Genomic DNA, 25,513 nt, shown 5'->3' on the forward strand with positions numbered 1-25,513 from the left:
GACATTGTTGGCAGCATTTAATACAATGATGTTTTCATTCAATTAATGCATTGTTTAACATTTGTTTTTCCATTTGTTTTCACTTTTTGCTTTTGCATGAAATCAGTGATCACAAAAAACCCTGAAAAACAAAAACAGCTTTTTCATCTGCATAACTGATTTGCTTGTTTAAATACAAAAGCTTTTCATTATCCAAAATCATTATGCAGGTTGATCCTAAAACCCATTGAACATAATGATCCAACGCCATCTCCCAATCTTGAATTCCTTGTATTTGAGGCAGAGGAAGATGATGTTGAAGGGGATTCCTGACGAGATTACCCGCCTTCTTGACACCAAAGGAGCTCATTCAGCTGTATCATGAGAATCAGCAACAGTCAAACTGGGGCATTGCATAATGCAATCAATCAAAAAAAAAAAAAAAAAAAAAAAAAAAAGAAAGAAAGAGGGAAAAAAAAATTTCAAAGATTTTTCAAAAGAAAAAAGAAAAATTATACCCTCAAGTCCCAAGTTGACTGATGCTGAATGGATTCAGAGTCGTTATGACCAGTTGAATTTGATCGAAGAAAAGCGATTAACTGCCATGTGTCATGGTCAGTTATATCAGCAGAGAATGAAGAAAGCATTCGATAAGAAGGTCAAGCCTCGTGTGTTCCGAGAAGGTGACCTCGTGCTCAAGAAAGTTTTGTCTTTCGCGCCCGATTCCAGGGGCAAGTGGACTCCAAACTACGAGGGTCCATATGTTGTTAAGAGAGCCTTTTCAGGCGGTGCTTTAATGCTTACAACAATGGATGGGGAGGATTTCACTCGTCCTGTGAATTCAGATGCAGTCAAGAGATACTTTGCCTAAAAAAAAAAGGGTATATGCAAATGAAAAAACAGAATAGCTCGCTAAGTTGAAAACCCGAAAGGGCGGCTTAGGCAAAAATAAGCGTCTCGGTGGAGAACCCACGAGGGTAATCCAGGAAAAAATTAGAGACATGAAAAAAGAGAGAATATTTGCATCCCGCTAGATTGAGTACCTCACCCTGGGGCAATCTAGGCAAAAATTAGGGATTCGGCAAGTAACTGCATCCTGACAAGACTTTCTGGTTCATCAGTCGTCATTTCGTCAGAAGATTCTCGATTCGCCGTCAACCGAAGCTCCGAATACATCGAGATTCAAATTGGTAGAGAAAGGATCATTATGTTCAATGTAGCCCTCTTCCAATATATATCACTGATTTCAAATTTGTACAGATCTATGGAGTCTTGCCATTTGCAGGCTACCATTCTATCAAATCAATTTGAGCTTTTTATCCAATTATTTGCACTCCTATTTGTTTCAATTCAACAAATGTTTTGCATGTTTTAAATTGATAAAATATCATTGTTTTAAACAAATCAAAAATTTTCAAAAAAAATTGTTTTAAACAAAGTGAACATTCACAAGATTGAAAGGATACTCAAGAATATCTCAGTGCTCTCCCGAGGGTGGCATGATTTCCAACAGGTAGGACATTGGTTCATATTCCTGGTTTGGTGGTATCTTCTTTCTTCAGATCTTTGTTGGGGTTGTTCCTCAAATAGAGTTGTTGTTGGGGTTGTTCCCCCCAGTATAGTCGCAAGCAGAGTGTTGTTGAAGACTTCGTTTTCTCCAGCAGCAGTTTTCCCAGCATGGGTGTTTCCTTGTGAGTTTCGGCGGTTGATGGTTTGTCATCTTGGTGCCCCGTCACTTTCTCCAGTGGGTCGTATGCCCCAGACTTTATTTGTCTCCTCGGCAGTCATGAGTAGAGCTGTTATTGATATCCCCATCGGATTCGCGAGCAGAGTTGTTATCACTCTTCCCAATGCAGTTGCCAGCGGAGTTGTTTCCTCAGCACGATCGCTTTCTTTTGAAGACCCGGTAAGCCGGCGGTTTGATACCCGGTACTTTACCTTTTCCCCGGCGAAGTCGTCTGCGGAATTGTTGCTATCTCTCCATCAGAGTTTGTTCTCTTCAGCAGAGTAGGATTTATTTTCCTATTCAGCGGTTGATTGGGTCGACATCCAAGTGTTTTCAACCATCTTTTTCCTCAGCATAGTCTGCAGAGTATTTGTTATGGCAATTTCGCCTGTTGAGTACTCCTTCAATCCCCGGTAGGGTCGGATGATGGCTCTACCATCCAGAGAACGGATTGATTTCCTGACTGTTTGTGATCCCCAGTAGAGTGGCTTATATTGCAGAATCTACTTGTTGTGATCAGTTTGCTATGCATATTCTTTCCCAAGTAGAGTGGATCGTTGCAGAATCTACTTGTTTGATCTGTCCTCCCTCAGTGGGTTGTTCCCCAAGAGAGTAGCCGACAGTTTTCCCCAGTAGAGTTGCTTATGCAGTTAGATTCTATTTGGATGATATCACTCTCCCTCAGTGGGTTGTTCCCCAGCGGAGTTATGTGGATTTGCTTCTACAACAGTTCGTGCTTGTGCAATGCATCCTTTTGTTTCTCAGTTGACACTGAGATCCCCTGCAGATACTTTGGGACTTCTCTTGTTCCCCTACAGATTCGTCTTGGTGGCTGCTTTGCCCATTGTGACTTTCTGTACCCTGATTGGGTTGTTTCCTGATATCTCTGATCCTCTGCTTCTTCAGCAGTACCCGCAGATCTTTGCTTTACAGCATGAAGATCTCCGCAGATTGGCTCTCCAGCTGGTTGTTCCCCTGGAAGTATAATACCGGACGTTTTGATTCCTGAACCTGTTTGTGTTGGAGTTGTCTGTTTTGTCAGCATTCATCAAACATAAATCACGCATATTCATGCATATTCATAAACATTCAGATATTCATGTTGCATTTCTTGCCATGTATCTTTTGCTTGTCGTGTTCTCCTGCACGGGTGATATAGATCTCTTTATAGATCTCCCCAAGCAGATGTCGGGTGTCAAAATCTCTCCATATAGAGTCAACCCCATAAGCAAAAATGTTGCCTTTCCTTCTGCAGTTCCCCACTGAGATATATCCTCGTGGATGACGGTTTCTTCTGTTTCCTCCCAACACATATATTGGGATGGATGTTCCTATTTGAGTTACATCCTCATTAGGACGTGTCTTGATTCAGTCTGTCTTTTCGGATTATTCCCGAATTGGCTATTTGTCAAATGTCTTGTGCTTCCCAGTGGGTTGTTCCCCAGCGGAGTAATTTTGGGCCGCTACCCTCATACCTGTGGTTATAAGTCCTACTTTTCCTGGCTTTCTTGACAGAATTTGTGGTTATACACCTTTTATTCTCCAGCCAGAGTTTTGGTTTTCTACCTAACAGTCGGTAGTTGTAAATCCTATTTTCCTGCTCTCCAGCAGTTTGTGGTTTGTTATAAACCCTATTTTGGTTTCCCGTGCGGATTTGTGATTCGTTCTATCCCCACGTGGAGTTGTTGGTCTTCTATCCCGTATTCGGTAGATGTAAACCCTAATTTTGTGGTCATCTCCACCCTTTTTGGCCCTCTGCCTACAAACCAGCAGTCGTAAGTCCTATCTTTGCGGTTTTTCTACTTACAAACCGGTAGTCATAAACCCTGTTTTCTCCACTTGTAGAGTTAACTTTGTTGTTCATCTCAACCGATGACAATTTCCCTTGTGGTTATCTTCATCTAGTTCTTGATGTTGATTTTTCCTTTGCTTGGATAAGTTGCTCAGATCAGCACTTATATCCCTCGCAAGTCTTTTGTGGATAATTGCCGTATGCTAGCAATTTTATCCCCAGTGGGTCCTTTCACCTTGTGTCAGTGATTGTGTTCCCTGGATCGTTGGTTTTCACCAGTGAATCCTCAGCAGATCGCCTTTCATTTACCCTTTTGTCGGTAATGTCTGTTGCTCCTTTTGATTGGTCATCATTATATACCTATTCTGGTATCCTGATGCCTTTCTTTTCGGATTTCTATCCTATAAACAACCTACAACCCGGTTAAGGATAATCTTCCATGCGAGGTTATTATTCACGTTTTGACAGCTATGAATAATATGTCTCATGCTCTCTTTGGTCGGAATCCTTTGTTGATCTTCCCCAGTCGAGTAAGATTCGTTTTCCCGTTGTGGATTCGAATGTCCATCCTATAAACAAGTCTGCTGTTCTAGCTTTCTTCAGGGTGATGAGTGTCTTGGAACACAAAACCAATTCACGATTTCGGATTTTATCCTATAAACAACCTACGACCCGGTTCAGGATAATCTCCCTTTGTGAGTATTCTATCCACGTTCTGACGGTAATGGATATTATATCTCGTTCACTCTCGAGTCAATCTTTTGATTGTTTTCTCCACAGAGTCAGATTCGTTTTCCCGTTGTGGATTCGAATGTCCATCCTATAAACAAGTCTGCTGTTCTAAGCTTTCTTCAGGGTGATGAGTGTTTTGGAACACAAACCAATTCACGATTTCGGACTTTATCCTACAAACAACCTACAACCCGGTTCAGGATAACTTTCCATGCGAGTACGTTATCTACGTTTTGACGGCTATAGATAATATATCTCATGCACTCTCTTGTCGAACACTTTGTTTGTTTCCCCAACTGAGTAAGATTTGCATTCTTTACAGAATCAAATATCCATCCTATAAACAAGTTTGCTTTCGCTCTCTTCAGGATGATGAGTGTTTTGGAACACACACCAATTCACGTCTTTGGTCGGTCACCTGTTACATACCTACAACCCGGTATCCTTGGTGTTCCTTCCTGATTTTTTGTTACCCTCATACCGGTAACACCTCATTCTTTGGTGCTTCCTCAGTGAAGTTTTCCCGTTGCTTCTCCCTAGGAGTCAGCTTGTGTCTCTCCAATGGATTTATTTTCCTTTGGATTTCTTTTCCCAGTATGAGTCCTTCACTCCCCAGTGAGGCCTACAGTCTGTTTTCTGTTATCTTCTAATCAGAGTCGTGTCTTGTTCACGCTGTGTCAGTGTTGTTTATCCCCAACTAAAGTCTTGTCAGAGTCTCTGTTCCTGGTGAGTGTATTACTCCGATAGGATCGTCTTTTCTTCTGTGTTAACCATATTCCCCACAGAATTTGTGTCTTTTGCATACATACATTTGCATCATGAGGTCTCTTAGGGACCAAAATTTGTCTCATTACTGTTATTTAAGCCCATTCTACCGCGTCGAGATGAAGATTTCTAAACTTCACTTCTCCGGCTAGCATGACCTTAAATAGGGGCATCTGTAAGACCCCAATTTTGGCCCTAAGATCCCTCATGGCCCATATCATCTCATATCATAGCCTCAAGGATCATTGCATGCCTTTGCTTCCCTCCTAGTGGGTAGGTTGCCTTGTGTGTGTGGTTCTTGATCACCAAGCATGTTTTGCATTTGTATATTATTGCTCTTCATATGTTTATCATCCAAAAAGTACAAAAATATTGTCAGTCTAACCTTGTTGCTTGCAGTTGAAGCAATTATCAGCAATTAGGTCAAAGACAGTCAACAGTCAGTCAAAGCAATGGATGATGGCCATTCTTGCAGAATTTGGGCACCATGACCAATAATCAAGAGTTCACACAACTTGGGACGTCATTAGAAATCAAGGTCTCAAGGAATTAGGGTCTGGAATTCATCAGAAGTGGTTCAATCATGCAAAACCCTAGAAAAGTCAACAGAAAGTCAAACTTGGTCAACTGGCCATTTAATCAGTGATTTGATGGATGGAATTGATTTGAAGGAGTTCATTCATGTCTATACAAGCCTCATATGTCATGTCCAACCTCATCATGGAAGAATTTGAAGTCAAACAGAAAATTTCCAGAAATGGAAACTGGACCTGTAACTGAAACCTGCCATAAATGGAAAGTCTTGATCCTCAAACTTACATCATGATACAAGCTTCAAATGAATTTTGGCCCAACATGAAAGTTGAAGATATTTTTCTCCCATTTCCAAAAAGTCCAAGAACTCTCAATTCCCATGTGTGGTTGGCAAGTTATGATCGAATCGATTTCAGAAAATCTTGAACTTCAAAGGGCCATATCTCTCAAACCGTTTGGCCAATTTTGGTGGGGTTTTTTCCTACAAGTCACATTTGATCCCCTCTTTCCAAAAATATAAATTTCATGAGCCAAAACTTCACCAATCAAAATGGCATTTTTTGACCTATTTCATTTAAATGCAAGTTTGACCAAGAGTTGACTTTTTGATATAGACACTTTTTCAACATTTGGCCAATTGGAACAGCTCAGAAATGTCATTTAGAATGTGTTTGCAAAGTCAAAATATGCAGTACATGAGGCCATTGCTTGGTTGCTTGAATTGTAAGAAAAGTACAATTTCACCATACTTGTCCATGCTTCCACAACCATGCCTTGTACCTCAAAAGAACAGCAGCATTATGCAGCATTTTTTCTGTCATGGTGAGCCTCATTATGCAGCCATACTCCAACAGTACATAAAGCCATCCTTTGTTTGCTTGGATGGAGGAAAGAGTACATGTTTTCACCATACCTCCATGCCCTAACTTGTACTGTCCAATAGCAGTTTGGACAGCACCACTTTTCTGTCAAGAGAAAGGGTCATGGCAGCCACAAGCAAAAGGGGGGAATGCAGCAGAAAATCATGGATTAACCTTGCCCTTACTTTGCTATTTTTCGAAGAAAAAGCTAAAAAACCACAAAAGACCACATCCCACAGCAGAGTTTTTCATTATTTTCTGTCATGAGCAAGAAACTAACTTCATCCATTCTCTAAAGAAAGCATCATCCTACTTGCATTGAAAAAGACACTAAAACTTCCAAAACTCATAAGGAGCAAAACCTAAGCCTGGCCTTACCCTGCTAGCCACCATCCAACTGCAGCAAAATCAATTGCCTACAGCATCCCAAAACCTCACCCTGCATTGTGTTTTCCAAAACCCTGCAGGACTAAAAAAGGCCATTGTTCACACTCCTCTCAAAAAGGACCCTGCTATTTGCATTTGACCCTTGCTGTCCAAAACTTCCAATAATCCAACCTACCTCACTGTTTTTTTAAGAAGAAAAGAAGCAACATCCAACAGCAAAAGGAATGGCATTTTTTCTGTCAAGAACACTACTAGAAGCCATCATCCAACAATAGACAACCTTTGGCTCACTCTCTCATTGGACATGTTTTCCTCAAGATTGCAGCAATACAAGACAGCAGGAATGATGATATTGGCCTGTCATGTGAAGTCTTACTAGGAGCAAAGAAAAACCAACAGCACTTCATTTTTAGATGATGGCTCTCAGATTCTAAGGACCCTTGCTTTGCATTTCTTTTGCTGTCAAAAAGCATCAAAGATACAACCCTGCCACAAGCCAGTCCAACCCTGCATTACACCTTAAAAACCCTAGCAGCAGACCAACCAAAAGCCTCTCACCTTGCCTTGCATTTTCTGTCAAAACACCAAGCTTGCCTTGGCCACTAGGCAACATCCAAGAGCAGAGTTCACTCCTCTTTTTTTCTGTCATGGCAGCCACAAGCCATTTGGCCTGAGCAGTAGCACAACACACATAACAGACCAGAAAACATATTCATTCTCTCATTTTTCCTTTTGGCTCGATTGACATTTTTCTGCCCAAAAGCTCCAAAACCCTCAAACCTTTCTTCATTGCTCCATCATATGGCCATCATCTGAAGCCTTTTGCAAGAATCAATCATCATCTGCACGACCTTCCATGTTCTGTTTTCACTAAGCATACAACAATGGCAGATTGTGGTTTGGACATCTTCATGCATAGCTGAGCAACAGGACTTCAAGCATCCTTCACTACCAAGCATTTCCTGCATCTGTTTGCACTTATAACCATCAAAGCAGCCCTGTTTCACATTTTGCTTCAAAGCCAAGTAAGTATTCGAACTCAATCCTTTGCCATGCCATGATATATTTATGAAAGATCTTCTTGAGCTGATTCCAATGAACTAAAGCATGCTTAAAATGGTTGTGTCATGGCCAAGAAATCGGGATTTCATTTTGTGTGTTCAAACATATTTCTGCTCGATTTACCTTGCTAGCATGGATTTAATGAAATGTGATACCACATTCTTGTTGTTTGATGTATGATGATGCTATTAGCATGTTTGATTTTGATTTCTGGGCACATTGAATTTTCGAGCTCATGATGATGTTGAGTTTTATGCTGCTGCTGTTCAAACCTATGCCATGCCCAGAATTTCCTATGATTATGATTGTTTTATTGTTGATTAAGGTTGCATGAGGGTAGTATGTCATGGCCCTGTTTGATTATTGCTGCTGGTTGTGTTTGTTTGTTTATGATTGATGCTTGCTGTTATGATGAGTATGCCCAGAAATTTCTCATGAATGTTTTGGTTTATTGCTGTTATGATGAAGACGATGAATGTATCAATATCTTGCTGTTGTATGCTTGGTCGAGTTTTGTTCATGATGTTGATTGCATTTGAGAGCCATGCTGCTAAAACCTTGCTGCTGTTTCTAAAACCTTAAGCTGCCCAGAAAATTTCTCATTTGTTTGTTTTGGTTTGTTGTTTGTGGTTACATGAACCATTTCCCACTGCCATGCTATTTGGATGTCGCATGTTGATGATGAATTATGAAGTTGAACATTGCCCGGCTGTTGTGATAAACCCTCATACTCTGCCCAGAAATCCACATTGATTCATGTCCTGTCTGTTTGTGTTAGGATGCCACTTGAGTGTTAATGCCATGCTGTTGTTTGTTTTGTTTGGTTTGATGATGATGAACATTGAGTGATGAATGCTGCTGTTGTTGAAACCCCAGCTTGTTTCCAGTTTTTGTTTTCCCAGAACTCATATGCATTTGGTTTGTTGTTGTTTTGCATGAACCGTATCAATGCCATGTTATTTGTGTGCTATGTTGGAAGCTTGATTGCCATGATTTTGCTTGAAAATGTTGAGAAACCATACTGCATAAACCCTAGGGTTCTTCTTAAACCCAGAAAATTCATCCATTGGCCGGGTTACTGTTTCATTGGCTGAGAGCCAATCAAAACATTTCATTTCGCAGGGCCAAAACGCATAGCTTCAATTAGTGAGGCGCAATATTACAAGTTTGCCATCGGTTGACCATTGTTTGACCATTGTTCCATGTTATTTGCTCATGTTGCTTCAATTATTTACTCAAGTTCACAAATTCATTTCTCTCTCAATTTTCATCCAAAAATCATGAAACTTTTTCCATCATGGTCATGAATGTGTCTAGTATTTAATCATGAATTTTAATTATTTTTTGGTTAACTGGATTTTAATTGGTGTGAGATTTCTTGACAAGTATGCATATTTGACACCCTTTGCCATTTCAATTGTGAAATACTCATGCTGTATCCAATGAGCTTGAAACTTTTTGTGGTGAAACTAGACTCATTTAACTTTGTTTCCATGTAGAGTTTATGCATTTCTCATATGTGGTTTGTGAGTTACAAATTTTTGAAGTGAGGTGTTGCATTTGGTGCTACATGAATGATATGCATTTTCCCAATTTTTGTTCACATGCTTCCTGACATCCAAATGACCCCAAATTTTGCATGAATCATCTATCACATGTCTAGTTCATGTATGAATTTTCTTGGATTTAATCATGCTGTTTTCCATTTGATTGTGAATTTTCTTCCCTGCCTAGTCAATTGTTGACTTTATGTGGTACATATTGCCAAATCTTTTGTGAAATTCTCAAATCTTATTGTATGACCATGAAATTTCATATGTGATAACTAGACATCTTGACCTTTGCATTGGTGTTAACCTCATTAATTTCTCTTCTGTTTTCAAATTGATATGATTTTTTGAAGTTGACCCATGCTTGTTGACTTTCATTATGCTTACTTGAATTTTGTTGACTTCTTGATTTTAATTGACTGCCTTCCTCTCATCCAAATGCAATGAAATTTGACATGTCTACCATGATAGATGTTAGGTTTGAATGTGATTTATTTCATAATTTTTGAGATTGTTTGGGTTGACTTTTGGATGAAGTCTTGCTGTTGACCTATTTGTGCTCTTTCTTGCCATGCTTTGCATTCCTTGGTGTATGAAATGACAATGGTGCATGATTTGATTATGAATCCAATTGAGATTGCTTCTTAAATGTTTGAACATGAATTGGGTTGACTTTCCTTTGCTGTTTGACTTTTTTCTTTCATCTTTGACCCTAGGCTAGCCCTAGTGGTCTTTTGAGCTTACAATTGAGCTATTGTTTCAGGTTAAGCACCAATGCCTCAAAGATCATTCAAATTTGATTGAGTTGGATTGTATATATCATGTGCTAACCCTTGTTTTGTAGGTGTGACTCATATACTTGAGTCTTGTGCTATGCACATTGGTCCCTCTGTGGCTGACTGTTGTTTCATTTTCCTTTGATTTGAACTGTTAACTTGTCTACTAATAAGTTTGACTTTTTCAGGTACTTTAGTTGCTTAAGTTCCTTGAACTTGCTTTGCTTTGCTATTTAGCAATTGCTTTTGAGGTATAAACCTTTCTTCTTCATGTAGTCTGGAGACCCGGTCTGTTATTTGACCGGGCAAACTGTCTGAAGTCCTCCTTAAGAGGCAATGCCTGTGTTTGTTTAAAATTGTCCCAAGCAGGAAAAGTCCTCATTTGAGGCAATTGGTGGAAGGTAGGGATAAGCAATCTATCCCCCACTATTCATTGTGTCCTCTCTTTGCTCCCAGTACCTGGTTGAAGCATTGAGATAAAAACCCAAGATCTAATCGAGTCAATAAAGGGGAAAGAGTTCCATCTTTCTGAACTCCCCCACTTTCTATTATTTGATGCTCTCTCTGATCTGAGATAGAAGCAATGAGGCACACCCCTCATCTCCTATTCATCTGCTTCACCTTAGCCTCTCAATGGCAAGGTTAAGAGCGACCTTCACCTATTACAGTGGACTTTCAAAGTCAAACCCTCTTGTGTGAGCCCCCCATTGTTTGGCTATAGAGTGTGCTGTTTGCTATTCATTGATTGATTGATTGCTTCATATGCACTTGTTTGCCTATATGCTATGCATTTGTCATCATCAATTGCCATTAATGCATGATCATCTCATTTGCTTTTGTGATGCTATCATTGTTGTTTGCCCATTGAGGACAATTGTAAGTCCATCTCTTTTGGCCATTTGCTCCTATGATATGGAAGGATAGAGTGTAAGACCTCATTGGTCACTCATAGCTTTTGTTTTGTTTGTTTGATTGTGAGGAAGCAATTGTAAGTCCCTGCAAGTTGGCATTTGCTCTCCTGTGATCATGTTGCATTGTTTGATTGTATGTGAGGATACAACTGTAAGTCCCTGCAAGTTGGCATTTGTTTCCTAGGATCATACTGTGTATGTGAGAGTAAGCCCAGACAGATTGGCATCTAACATCCATGTTTTGCTTTTGTTTGTTTATGTGAGGATGCAATTGTAAGTCCCTGCAAGTTGGCATTTGCTTTCCTATGATCATATGTTGGATATTGGTATAAGTCCAGACAGATTGGCATCCGGTATCCAAGTTTCATTTTTTGTTTAGGAGATTAGTGTAAGTCCATTGAGTGGCATCTGATATCCAGTTTTGTTTTAGGATCGCGGTATAAATCCATTGAGTGGTATCCGGTGTCCGCTTTTTGCTTTTTGTTTGTGAGATTGGAGTAAGACCATTGAGTGGCATCCGGTATCACCTGTTTGTTTACATTATTATTACCTATTGCTTATTCCAAAGGACACACTTGAATCATCTCCCATATGATTTCAAGAAGTGAACCTTCTAAGAAGTTTTACAATCCATCTTCATCCATTCATCATTCATTACGTCCTAAACCTTTTCACACTTTGATTTCAAACTTGACATTAATATTGTGCAAACATCTTCATGTTTTCAAATTAAAAACCTGGACCCAAGTCCTTGACTTTTTCAAACTCCATTTTCATAATACTTCTTTCAAATCAATCTTAATCATACTTTGACTTCACTTTCATAATCACAATCAATTAACTTCACTCATTCACTTGTTTTGGCTTTGTCCATTGTTAATCTTTTCATGCATTAGCCATAGGTTTCAATTATCATTGCGGTTGATGTAAATCTTGCCTATCCTTAGTGAGTCGACAGTAAGACTTCCGTACTAAAAACAGGGTTAACCCCTCCAGTACGTCGAAGCTATCCTCGCATGGTGGATGTTGGTTTTGGTCGAGTTTTCTCCCATTGATAATGAAAAGCCTCAGTGCTATTGTTTAAAATTGAATCCATCAACCTTTTTGAAATCTTTTAGCCGAACTACGGCGTTTTGATCCTTACCTTTGATGGAAGGTACGTAGGCAGCGGGTTCATCCGTTCAAACCCAATAATAAAATTGTATATTCTTTTCTCACCATCCCAATCATGTTTGCACAATGCTTATGTCATAACAAATAACAATTTAGTACAACAAGTGTGAAAAGGGCTCCCTAGGAGTACCTAGGACGTAGTGGGTGCCTAACACCTTCCCATTGCGTAATTTACCCCTTACCCAGACTCTCTGATCTTTTTATTAGTTTTCTACGTGTAAAACTTCTTAGGCTTTTGTTCGCTTTTTAGCCAGTCCTTTGGATAAATAAAAGTGCGGTGGCGACTCGAAAATCATTGTATGCTTTGCTTATGGTTTAATCGATAAATCATATAGCGACGAATACACCGCTACAGTAAGAAAAATGGCATGTGGTTGATCCCCAAACGGGATACATTCTCTTGTAATTCGAAGCATAGTCAAATTAACTGAATAAAACAACCTTGTCCCGAGTTAAGCCTAAGGGTTTTTAGTTCCAAAAGAAACACCAACATCTAAATTCAAAGTGGCTAACTAGGGATTAACTCCTTATATCTCTAATGTTTATGGATTTGAAACACTTCCTTACATCATCAGCAAGATTTTATCCGAAAGCATACCGTCAACAATTTTGGGTATTTTTCTTTTCATCATTCTCCCTCCAATTTTTTGCTAAAAACAAAAGTTTGATAAAGAAAGTGAAGTGGAGAAATATGTGTTTGTGTTCTTTGCAATAAGTGAGAAAATATGAATGAATACGAAAGGAATTCAAAACATGAATGCTCATTCATTAATAATACCATTTACAAACAATAATGTTTAATAACAAACATCATTTAACAAAAATAGAAATTACAAATGCAAATGATAAAATAACCCCATGATCAACAACTTTGACGACGTGCCTTCCTGTGTGACCCAATGACTTTTGGCTTGATTCATTGCTTAGATGGCCTCTTTCCGACCCAAATATTGATGTCTTCATGCTCTTCAAGATCAGTAGGATAATCCCCAAAGTCTTCTCATTTAGCCTTTTTATGGGATGCAGCCTTTTCAGACTTATCTCCCAACTTTTCTTTGTTTCCACTTGTATGGGTGGTGGCATCCCATGCTGCTGTCTCAGCATTCTCACCAAGAAATAATGGCATCTCATCTGCTATAGGTTTGACCTTTCTTTATGGTACAAGATCCTAAGGAGTCCAAGAGGTTTTTTATTTTCTCTTTGTCAGGCCTTTGGATTAAACCATCCATATCCGAGCCTTCTTTCTTGATCAACTTTTGCAGTTTGCTCCGAAAACTTTTACATTCTTTGACAACATGCCCCATGGCTTCTATGTAATACTCATACTCAACATCCTGGTTATCTTCTTCAAAGACCAAGCTTTTGTTATTGATAAACTCTTGAACTTTGAATGAACTACAATCTTCAATAAAATGCCTCATTGACCCATCATGATATTCATATAGTGCATTAGGATCAAACCCAAGTGGAATTGTTTATGGTATTGACTTGAGAGATTTGGGAACTATCAGCAAATTCTTAATCAAGTATGTTAGAAGTTGTCCATATGACATAGGAATGGGGTCGAGAGTAGCGTGTCATCTTTACAATCTATCATGCGACTTAAACTATTTGTGATATCTTCGACTTTGGTTCCCATAACTTTAGGGAGGAACAATCAAACCTTGTTGGCGTGGAGGCTTGAGATGTGTTATAATTATAACCATTATGTATGGGTATGCATCATATCACTACCCTTTGTTAGATTTTGGATTCTTTTCCTCGCTTAAAGATTCCAATACGATATTTTTAGCTTCTCTAGCAACAAATATTGGATTGTTTTGAGTCACTTCATTGGTGCCCGAGAGGTTGACAGTGTGGGTCTCCCACTGGTTTCTTTCCTTGGAATAAGTAAATACCAGGGTACTAAGTTCTTTACTTTGGACCTCACATAACTTGTTAATCAAGATGTCCATCCTTGAGCCGTTTCTTTTGAACGTCTACACTTTGTTGTCAATCATCGCTTTCACCTTAAACTTGAAGGTCGGGCAATCTTCAATGGTGTGCTAGGGTGATCCCTTATGGAATTCACACCTTTCATTTTGATCATATCCAGGCGGGTATGGATACGCCAACGACGTGAACTTCTTTAGAAATACCAATTTTGCCCTAAGCATTCATTCATTTGCATCATAGTTCAGTCAGTCACTCATTAGTTCAATAAAAGTCAAAATTCAATCAAATTTCAATTCATTTTAAATTCAAAAATTGAGTTAATTGAATTTCATGCATTTTCATCGCCTCATGCATTTTTTAAGTCAACCCAAGGTAATTAGAATAAAATTTTGATTCTACAGGCAGACTGGTAAAAGCGATTCGACATTGTCTGGAAAATTAGCGGGTGAAATATTTTTTGTTTTTACTTGTATCATATTATTTTATGAAACTTTTTTTTCGTGTATATCATTTTGGCATGTTCGTTTTATTTTTTCGACTCTGCGCATGGTCAAATATTATTCATTTTGGTCTCTTCTTTTTATAAAAAAAAAAAAAATAGTGTACATGTATTATATTATTTTCATCTTTTAAAATTTTTTCTATCAATTAAATCAGGGGAAATTTAGGCATTTTGTATCTTAAAAACCCTAGATATTTACTATCTAAATGCAATTGAGAAGTTGAATGAGTATAACGCTACTACTTCATTTTCCCCTTTAACAACAACTATCATAAATGTTAAGTCAGGTGTGTAGTGATTGGCTACATTTTGGAAAAACATGTATTCAAGCAAGATGTTGGACAAGATGTCCTGACATGTTGGTTCAACATCGGAGTGTGCCCTGTTTCAGTTTCTTGAAAGATTTGTTTCTATCGTGAGATATTTGAAGATCCTCTGAAGATTTATTTCACGAGTTGTGTGGTTCAAGAAACGCGTGTTTTAAAAGTAAATGATTATTTGTGCTTTTCCTTGTTTCCAAATTAATGATGTAAAAACATTTTAGGAAACATCTGATATGATTGGAATCAAATCTGCAGAAGATTGTGCAGCATTCCTTGGATCTGCTGTTGATCAAGCCCGAAGCCCATGCCTTTTTAGGGATATTTAAAGATGAATACTAAACCTAAGAACGCAATGAAGCAATGATGGAAATTGTCTTTGTTAGGTTTTAGTTGTCTTTGTTATTTGTGAGTCATTCGAGTATCTCTTCGATACTTGAATTGGACTTGTGTTATTGAGTTTTAATTGTGAATCACTAATGAGATTGTAAGAAAGAGTGAATTCTTTTTTGTGTCCTCTATTTACTGATGGAAGTCGTTGTCACTATTGTGTGATTGAAGGGAAGTGAGAGGGGTCTCATATCTAGAAGAGTCTTAGATAGAAACTTCCACGGATAAAGATTAGGTGAGAAGTTTGTAAAACCGGAGGTTGTTTATAACTTCGAACTAATTCTGTTATAGTGGATTTCATTTCTGGCTTGGATGCCCCCAGATGTAGGTGACGTTGCACCAAACTGGGTTAACAACTATTTATGTTATTTACTTCTTGGTACTTACTTAAACACTGATATTGTTTGTGTTAGAGCAATGTGTTGACCCTGGTATCGTCACATCGTATACGACATCTGGGATCTGCATACCAAAATTTCAATTGGTATCAGAGCTGGTATCCTGCTCTATTTCTGGGTGAGATTTAGAGAAGATACTTTCTGGTACCATGGACAAGGAATGAGGATTTATTAACAAACAATCCATCTTAAATGACACCAACTATGACTATTGGAAGGTACGGATGGTGACACTCCTAAAATCTATAGATAGCAAGACCTGGAAAGCTATCATCAAGGGTTGGGAACATCCTATCATGAAGGACAAAGATGGGAAGGCTATGGATGACTTGAAGCCTAAAGAGGACTGGTCTAAGGAAGAAGATGAACAGGCTCTTGGAAACTCCAAAGCTTTGAATGCTCTATTCAATGGAGTCTACAAAACATATTCAGGTTAATAAACACTTGTATATGGTCAAAGATACATGGGAAATTCTCAGAACCACTCATGAAGGCATATCTAAAGTGAAGATGTCTAGACTTCAGCTCCTCACTACCAAATTTGGGAATCTAAAGGTGAAAGATGATGATAGTATTCATGATTTTCACATGAATATTCTTGAAATAGAAAATTCATCTAGTGCCTTAGGAGATAAGATGTCAGAATAAAAAATGGTTAGAAAAACTCTCAGGTCCTTACCTTAGAAAATTGACATGAAGGTCATAGCCATTGAAGAAGCCTAATACATCAGTAACACGAGAGTAGATGAACTTGTTGGGTCACTCCAAACTTTTGAATTAGGCATTAGTGACATATCTGAAATGAAGAACAAGAGCACAACTTTTGTATACAACACTGAAGATGAACATGTGACTTGGATATTGATAAAGGAATGACTAATGTTATTGTACTGCTTGGGAGACAATTCAACAAGGTATTGAAGAGAATGGACAAGAAGAAGATTGTGTCTAAAGAAGCCATCAGAGGTATTCCCAAGCTCAAGATTGAGGAAGGTAAAATATGTGGTGGGTGTCAAATTGGGACCATGGTAAGGAATTTCAAAATAGAAAGTTTGTTAAATTTTACTGCACTGAATGTATTGGCCATGAGTTCTCTTCTCCCATCACCCCTCAGCAAAATGGAGTTGTTGGGTGCAAGAATATGACTCTACAAGAGTCAATTAGAGTCATGCTTCATACTAAGCATCTTCCCTACCAATTTTGGGCTAAAGCAATGAATACTGCTGGCTATATTCATAATAGGGTCACTCTGAGAATTGGTATTTCATTTACTCTCTATGAATTATGGAAAGGGAGGAAGCCTACTATTAAATACTTTCATGTGTTTGGAAGTAAATATTACTTCTTAGCTGATCGAGAACAAAGAAGAAAAATAGATCCCAAAAGTGATGAAGGAATATTTATGGGTTACTCTCCAAATAGAAGAGCTTACAGAGTCTTCAACTCAAGGACCAAAGTCATGATGGAATCCATTAATGTTGTAATGGATGATACAATCACGGAGAAAGGAACTGATGTCGAAGAAGATGTTGGAACATCATCTTAGTAGACTGATACATCTAAAAATGAGGGAGTTGTTGGGTTAAATAGTGAACTAGTAGGTACTAAACCAGACAACCATCAAGCCAACAAAGGTCCCTCTATTAGAATTCAGAAAGATCACTCAAAGGAACTTATTATTGGAAATCCTACTGAAGGGATCACCACTAGATCCAGAGATGTGATATCAAATGCTTGCTTTGTCTCAAAGTTTGAACCTAAAAATGTGAAGGAGGCCTTGACTGATGAATTCTGGATCAATGATATGCAAGAAGAACTAGGGCAATTTATAAGGAACGAAGCATGGGATCTAGTTCCTAGGCCTAAAGGGATGAATGTTATTGGGACAAAATGGATCTACAAGAACAAATATGATGAAAAGGGAATTGTGACCAGAAACAAGGCTAGACTTATTGTACAAGGATACACTCAAATTAAAGGGGTTGATTTTGATGAGACTTTTTCTCCTGTTGCTCGTCTTGAGTCCATAAGATTGCTTTTAGGAGTGGCATGTATGCTTAAATTTAAGCTATTTCAGATGGATGTGAAAAGTGATTTCTTAAATGGGTACTTGAGTATAGTAAAGAAGTTTGGCATGCTAAGAGTATAGTAAAGAAGTTTGGCATGGAAAATGCAAGTCACAAAAGGACACTTGCACCAACCCACTTGAAGTTAACTAAAGATGAAAAAGGTGTAGATATGGATCAAAGTCTGTATAGGAGTATGATTGGTAGTTTGTTGTATCTTACAACTAGCAAGCCTGACATTACATTTGTTGTAGGAGTGTGTGCAATATATCAGTCTGAACCTAAAATGGCTCATATTACTCAAGTGAAAAGGATCTTGAAATACATCAATGGGAATAGCGACTATGGAAAATTGCATTCTCATAATGAAAATTGCATGCTTATAGGATACTGTGATGCAGATTGGGCAGATAGTGCTGATGATAGAAAGATAACTTTTGGAGGATATTTATTCTTGGGAAATAATCTTATATCTTGGTTCAGCAAGAAGCAACATTGTGTGCCATTGTCTATGGCTGAGGCTGAATATATTGCAGCAGCAAGCAGCTGCTCTCAATTAATTTGGATGAAAAAATGCTAGAAGAATATAATGTCCAGCAATATGTCATGACATTATATTGTGACAATCTAAGTTCTATCAACATATCTAAGAATCTCATTCAACATAGTAGAACTAAGTATATTGATATCCGTCGTCATTTTATCAGGGATCTTGTTGAAGATAAAATTGTTACTCTTGAGCATGTAGCCACTGAGAAGCAACTGGAAGATACTTTCACTAAAGCATTGGATGCAAATCAGTTTGAGAAGTTAAGGCGCGAATTGGGTATTTGTATGCTTGAAGAATTATAGCAATTACTGATATGGAGGCATGCAAATCAAATTTTCTCTTCCCTCCATTTAATGGTGCACAAAACTCAAGGTAAATCATTACAAAATTTCCTTATTTTCCCAACATGCCACCCTACATACTCCATCAATATCATTCACTCTATCCTCATAAAATTGTTGATCATCATTCTCGGTTACCTTCATCTCACTACATTCTCCTTGAACTTCATTTCTAAAAATCAAAAATCAAAAATGTCTCAACCTTCTGTCTCAACTCCTATTAAGCGCACCAAAGAGCAAGCAAATCCTAGGAGTGTCGGTACAAATGTAGACCATTCTGAAGTTATTACTGATGTCGTTCCTCTCTCTATTGTTCCTGGTCATGCAACCCCTATAAGGAAGCCTAGAACAAGTGCTTAGAAAAAGGGCAATCCCTTTAAAGTACATACCTCTCCATATCCACCTATGGATGCTAGTGATGTAAGAAATCTTGATCTCTCTACTGCTTTCAAGAAACCTCATTCGATGACTATCCTATACCTTGACCCTATTAATGTCGAACTGAATGTTGATGCTTTTGCAAAAAGTTTTGTTGTTCGAAAAGTAATGGGAAATATTGAAAAATATGAAACCACTAATAAACTTAGATCTGTTACGACTTTGAATAAATCTAGTATGATTGTTGGTGAAAGAGAGAATGTTAATAAAAATATTCGTGTGTTGATTTCTCAAGTCTTGGGTATTGAATCTATGACCGGTGTTGCGATGGATGTCTCCACATCCTTGGCCCAAACTGATAACCCTACTGAAACCCCTCTTGATAAATCTGATGAAAATGTTTCTACTCAGTCCCCTGAAAAATCAGAAGAAAAAGATAATTCTTATGGTATGTCTGGTGATTTGTCTGTCAAAGAAGAAAACTCTAGTGAGAAGAAGGATCAATCTACAGACATTGTGAATATAGATGATCTGAACTCTAATGATGAGCCCGTTGGTAAGAGATTGGCTCCAGGAATAGCTAAAAGGTTAAAGAGAAAAAATGGGAAAGTTGTTGAGTCCTCTAGCAAGCCCTCCAAATCTCTCAAGAGAAGTACTAGTGTTGGCCCTACAAAAGGGTGGAGAAAGGTTGTTACTCTTGTCACCAAGAAAAGATGAAGAGGAAAGAAATCCCATATGGTTCTAGTGAGTATGACTGTGATGCCAAACATGATATTCAAGACATCATTTCTGCTACAAGAAAGCAAGCTTTTGGGAAGAAGATTCCATCAAATACCCCTGAAGTTCCAATTGACAACATCTCCTTTCACTCTATGGAGAATGTAGAAAAGTGGAAATTTGTTTACCAAATAAGATTGGCTTTGGAAAGGGAACTTGGAAAAGATGCCTTTGAGTGCAAAGAAGTGATGGGTCTGATTCAAGAAGCTGGATTAATGAAAAGTGTGACTGGATTTGTCAAGTGTTATGAAATTCTTGTTAAAGAACTCATTGTGAATAACTCTAAGGAGTGTGATAACAAGAGAAATAAGGAGTTTAGAAAGGTTTATGTAAGAGGAAGGTGTATGGAATTCTCTCCTGAAATCATAAACAGGCTTTTGGGTAGAAGTGAAGAAGAACAAGTTGAAGTGGAAGTTTCTGACAATGTCATTTGCAAAGAAATTACGACAAAGAAATTAATGGAATGAACTAGAAAAGGGAAGTTGTCAGCAGGTTGCTTGAGTGTGAAGTATGTAGTACTTCATAGAATTGGAGCTGCTAATTGGGTGTCAACTAATCATACTTACAACATTGCTACAAGATTAGGTAAGTTCATTTATATTGTAGGGACTAAAACAAATTTTGAAATTGGATCCTATGTCTTTGAACAAGCAATGAAGCATGTTGCCTCCTTTGCTGTGAGGATGCATATAGCCTTTCCCTCATTGATTAGTGGTGTTATATTGAGTTAAAACCCTATTATTTTTCTCAGTTCTGATGGTGCATGCAAAAGAGATCCCCCTTTGTCATTACATTATAGGATTTTCATGGGGAAACATGTTCCCGATATTGTCATGACATCTAGCCAGAAACCTACCAGATCTACTACTAGGACATGAATCCTTGCTGAACTAAAAGACACCTGCAAAACCTTAGATGAAATTATCAAAGTTTGTACTAAAAGGAAGAGAAGGCTTAAGATCCTGATAAAGGCTTTGTCTAAAGAAGAGGCTGAGGGAAATCTGGAAGGTGATAATGCGGGTGAAGAAGATGCTAATAAAGAAGGTGTTGGTGATAATGATAATGAAGAGACAACCAGCAGTGATGAAGACTGAAGTGTTATGTTTCTTCTGTGTTTTTTATTTTTGTGCTTCTGGATGTTTTTGTTTTGTAGGCTATGCCCTGAATATTTATGCATTTTTAGTGCTCTTGGTCTGTAACATAACTGTCTATTTGCTTTGCTACTTCTAAGTTTGATTGTGTTTATCAATATTTTGGCTAAAAAGGGGGGGTAGTTCTTATGGTCTTTTTTATAGCTCTGCTATGACTCCTGTCCCTTGAGGGGGAGTACTTATGGAGGGGGAGTAGCTTTTTCCCATGTTCTGCTACTCAGGGGGAGCATATGCTTTTATAGCTTATGATGATACACTAGTACGTGTGGGCTGTTAGTTTTTATGAAGTCAGATCAAATGTCTTGACATCCTGACTGAGAGAATTTATTTTTCTCTTAAGCAAGTTCTTAATGTGAGAGTTTAATTCTCTTTGTTGTGAGGCTAAGTTTTTTGTTTCTTCTGTGCTTGCCTCTGTTGTTTTTGGTTTGAAGAAGACCATGTTTTCTTATGCTCGTGTGTTGTTTATATTGCGCCTTATTTTTGTGATCCTTACCCTCTTTCTAGTTGGGCTATGCAAAGATTATTTTAGCCAGAATTTGCCAAAGGGGTGTGCAGTGATTGACTGCACTTTGGAAAAACATGTATTCAAGCAAGATGTTGGACAAGATGTCCTGACATGTTGGTTTAACATCAGAGTGTGCCATGTTTCAGTTTCTTGCAAGATTTGTTTCTATCGTGAGATATCTGAAGATCCTATGAAGATTTATTTCATGAATTGTGTGGCTCAAGAAACGCGTGTTTTAAAAGCAAAAGACTATTTGTGCTTTGCCTTGTTTCCGAAGTAAGAATTTCAAAACATTTTAGGAAACATCTGATATGATTGGAATCAAATATGCAGAAGATTGTGTAGCAGTACTTGGATTTGCTGTTGATCAAGCCCGAAGCCCATGCCTTTCTATGGCTACTTAAAGATGGATTCTAAACCTAAGGATGCAATGAAGCAGCGTTGGAAATTGTCTTTGTTAGGGTTTAATTATCTTTGTTATTTGTGAGCTATTCGAGTATCTCTTAGATACTTGAATTAGACTTGTGTTATTGAGTTGTAATTGTGAATCACTCATGAGCTTTTAAGTAATAGTGGATTCTGTTTTGTGTCCTCTGTTTACTGATAGAAGTCGTTGTTAGTATTGTGTGATTGAAGGGAAGTGGGAGGGGTCTCATATATATGAGAGTCTTAGATAGAACTTCAAACTAATTTTTTTATAATGGATTTCCTTCCTGCCTTGGATGCCCCTAGATGTAGGTGACGTTGCACCGAATTGGAACAACTATTTATGTTATTTACTTCGTGCTACTTACTTAAACACTGATATTGTTTGTGTTGTGACAATCTGATGACCCTGGTGTCGTGACATCGTATACGGCATCTGGGATCTGCATACCAAAATTTCAACAAACAATAATATAAACTTATGACACAAAGTTAAGGTTGTGTTTCTCAATTTGAACAAGAAATAACCTCATTCAATTTGTAGGCAACAACCAAATTTATATAACCATAAGGTGTAAAGCAACAATACTCAACTGGAAATCGGGAAGAATAAAATTAATTTTATCGCAGAATCATCACTCTAACGCCCAACCAAGCTCACCACTTACCACTCTTGTAGCTGTTTTTGGTTCTTACATTTTTGAAACTACTATTGATTATTGGTCCCATACTCAATCTAGAATCATTATGGATCTCAATCTCGGTGTCACACATTTTTTTTAATTTTTGGTTCAATTTTGACAATTGGAGCTATGACTGGTGTTATTGTTAGTGGTACAATAGCAGATTATGTCAATCAACGTCTTGCTATGGGATTCTCACAGCTATTCTGCATTTTTGGGCGAACAACAAACAAAGGTTTAACAACTCAAACGTGATATAAGAATCACTCCAAAAAAGAAACTAACAAATAGTTCTTTTTTTACACAGAACTACATAGCTCTGATTTTCTCCTCGTACCATGAGAATACGTAGGCACAAGATTCTAAAATCTTGGTGAGCACAATAATAAAAAACTTATGTTTAGTCTCTTTCTTTTTTCTTGATTCTCGCATAATAAGTAGAAGATAGAAAATGATTCACACTAACGCTCATTCACATGACTAGCTAAATGGGTACCGCTAAGTATAACAGATGTGAGGGGTGCTAATACCTTCCCCTTGTATAACCGACTCTTGAATCCGATCTGGTTGCGACAACCATTTCCCTTAGCTTTAGCAGTTTTATTCTATATTTTCCCATTCTTTTGGAACATATAAAGATCATTGGCGACTCGGTTGTTTATTCTGAGTGTTTGACGCGCTCAGGTGTTTTTTCGTGCCTCGACACACATAATATCACAACGGCTTTTAATTCAGCTGTTGTTATAAGTAGATCACTATCTATAATAATAAAATGCAAGAATGGTGTTGCATGAATTGTAACACCCTAACTCCCCAACGCATAATTATAACTAAATCAGAGATTTTTCACAACATTTTCACATAGGATGTTACACCTCTCAAAACACATACATCTGCTTATCATGTAACATTTAATTTAAATAAACATGCAACACAATACTTTAATGCACACAATTACATATAAGATGTTTACACAACGTCAATTCATCTGATATGTACTTGGGCTGTTTACATGACATCCAACTCATCTGATATCATGACAGCGAAATCATAAATAACACACGCACCAATTTAAATCCCATGATAAAACTTCATATTATAATTAAAAGTATTTACTTTTAAGTCTTCTCCAAATACTCATCACACCAAAACATAAGCATAGGAGAGCATACATTGTCTCTCAGAAAATCTCAATATAAAACAAAGAAAATCGCTCCCCAGTGTTACATATCAGAGCTTAACCAAAACTAAAACAATGAAGCTAAAGGAAATAACTCCAGGAGCTAGCTTCCAATCACAACAGCGTCTCTACTCTTGAGTATCTTAGAATTCCAGAAAGCAAGCTCTTCTCCAATGGTTTCTCTCTCCTCTTCTACCTCTAGGATTCTCCTCTTGTCTCTTTCTCAAGTTCTCTAAGAATTGGATGAAACTTAACTCTCTCTCTCTCACATTTTAGAATATATACTTAGAGTTTTCTACACAATTCTTTTTAATTACCTCTTTAGCCCTCAACACTTTTAATTCATACTATCATCTTAAACTCACATTATTATATTTTTATAATTTAATTATTAAACTCATATTAATAATAAATTTAATTTTCCATCCAATCTCCTATTTAGAAATAAAGTTTAATTCTCCATTTAGGTATTTCCTTTACTACCCCCAACTTATTCTCCTAAACATCCTTATTATTCATTACTTCTCTATTAACTCCTATTTTGTCTATTATATAATTAATTAAATAATTTCTAATATAAGGCCACAAATTTATTTTTTAATTATTTCTAATATTAATTAAAAATACTAATATTCTAGTTATTTTTTAATTATTCTACCAAACTCCTATATTCTCACCACACCCTACCATTACCATTACACCCCAACAACACATATAATCACCAAATTTCTTTTAAAGACACACCAAATACCAAATAATTAAATGAAAAATCTAAATAATTCAATTAAATTAATTAATCGAATTTGGGGTGTTACAAGGATTTGAACCCATAAGCTATAAATTATTTCACAACAATTATTTTCTTTAATCGTGGTTATATGTAGCGCGCTACCTAACTTATAACCACAACCACTCGTCTGTTGTGGAATCCAGCTTACATACAATCACACACTACCTAATAGCGGATGTGAAAACGTCATTATGTGTGTTTTGCAACAGTCATTATGTGTGTGTTTCCATAGTAGTGTTTGGGCTATGAAGATGGTGCATGACATTCGAATGCACCGCCCACTCAATAGAAGATACGGTATATTTATACTCGGTTTGTCATAGAATTAGCCACCTCTCATGGGATAAAGGATCTCTTTAGTGAGAGAAAGGAACTTTCTGTTAATTTGTCTTTATTGTCCTTTTAATATCTTTTAGAACTCTTTTTTACTTGTCTTACAGATAACATTGGGTAGGTTTATGACATTTTTAAAATGATATATTCTCTCTATCTACCTCATACATAGGTATATGGTTGTAATCAGAGCATGCATCCATAAATGATAATAGATTATAATTGATCGAATTGTCTATGTGTTTGTCTATGTTTGAAAGCAGGTAGAAAATTTAGGGCATGCCCAACTGATATTGGTGTAATCGACGCATATTCTCTAGCTTTCTGAAGTTGTTTTTGACCAACACGACATTGGACAGGATTTCAGTACATCTTACTTCAAATATAAATTTGGGCTCCAGTAGGCCCATGATCGTATTATTGGTTTCATCGTCTTTCTCAAGAGATTGTCGACTCCTTTATTTTACCACGTAGAGAATAAATGGGTCAATATTCAATCGGTGGCAAGCCACAGTAGGATATATGTCGTGCATCTTGGTAG

The 25,513-nt window shown here is 37.5% G+C and overlaps 1 protein-coding gene across 1 annotated transcript; it reads left to right on the top strand.

The window, feature by feature from the left end:
- Positions 1-16,016: 16,016 nt before the first annotated feature.
- LOC127094168 (uncharacterized) lies at positions 16,017-17,338 on the top strand. Its single transcript, XM_051033030.1, has 3 exons — positions 16,017-16,224; positions 16,663-16,820; positions 16,907-17,338. The coding sequence occupies exons 1-3, from the start codon at positions 16,017-16,019 to the stop codon at positions 17,336-17,338; spliced, it is 798 nt and encodes a 265-aa protein (XP_050888987.1).
- Positions 17,339-25,513: the final 8,175 nt, after the last annotated feature.

The sequence above is a fragment of the Lathyrus oleraceus genome, chromosome 6 (genome assembly GCF_024323335.1).
Source record: "Lathyrus oleraceus cultivar Zhongwan6 chromosome 6, CAAS_Psat_ZW6_1.0, whole genome shotgun sequence".
Lineage (NCBI taxonomy): Eukaryota > Viridiplantae > Streptophyta > Magnoliopsida > Fabales > Fabaceae > Lathyrus > Lathyrus oleraceus.

Bases quoted from the DNA above. Each gene is read 5' to 3' on its own strand.
- LOC127094168 (XM_051033030.1), top strand. From the start codon at position 16,017: ATGGTGACACTCCTAAAATCTATAGATAGCAAGACCTGGAAAGCTATC. The intron at 16,225-16,662 runs GTTAATAAACAC...ATATTGATAAAG, and splicing joins AGTCTACAAAACATATTCAG to GAATGACTAATGTTATTGTA. The intron at 16,821-16,906 runs GTAAGGAATTTC...ATCACCCCTCAG, and splicing joins GGTGTCAAATTGGGACCATG to CAAAATGGAGTTGTTGGGTG.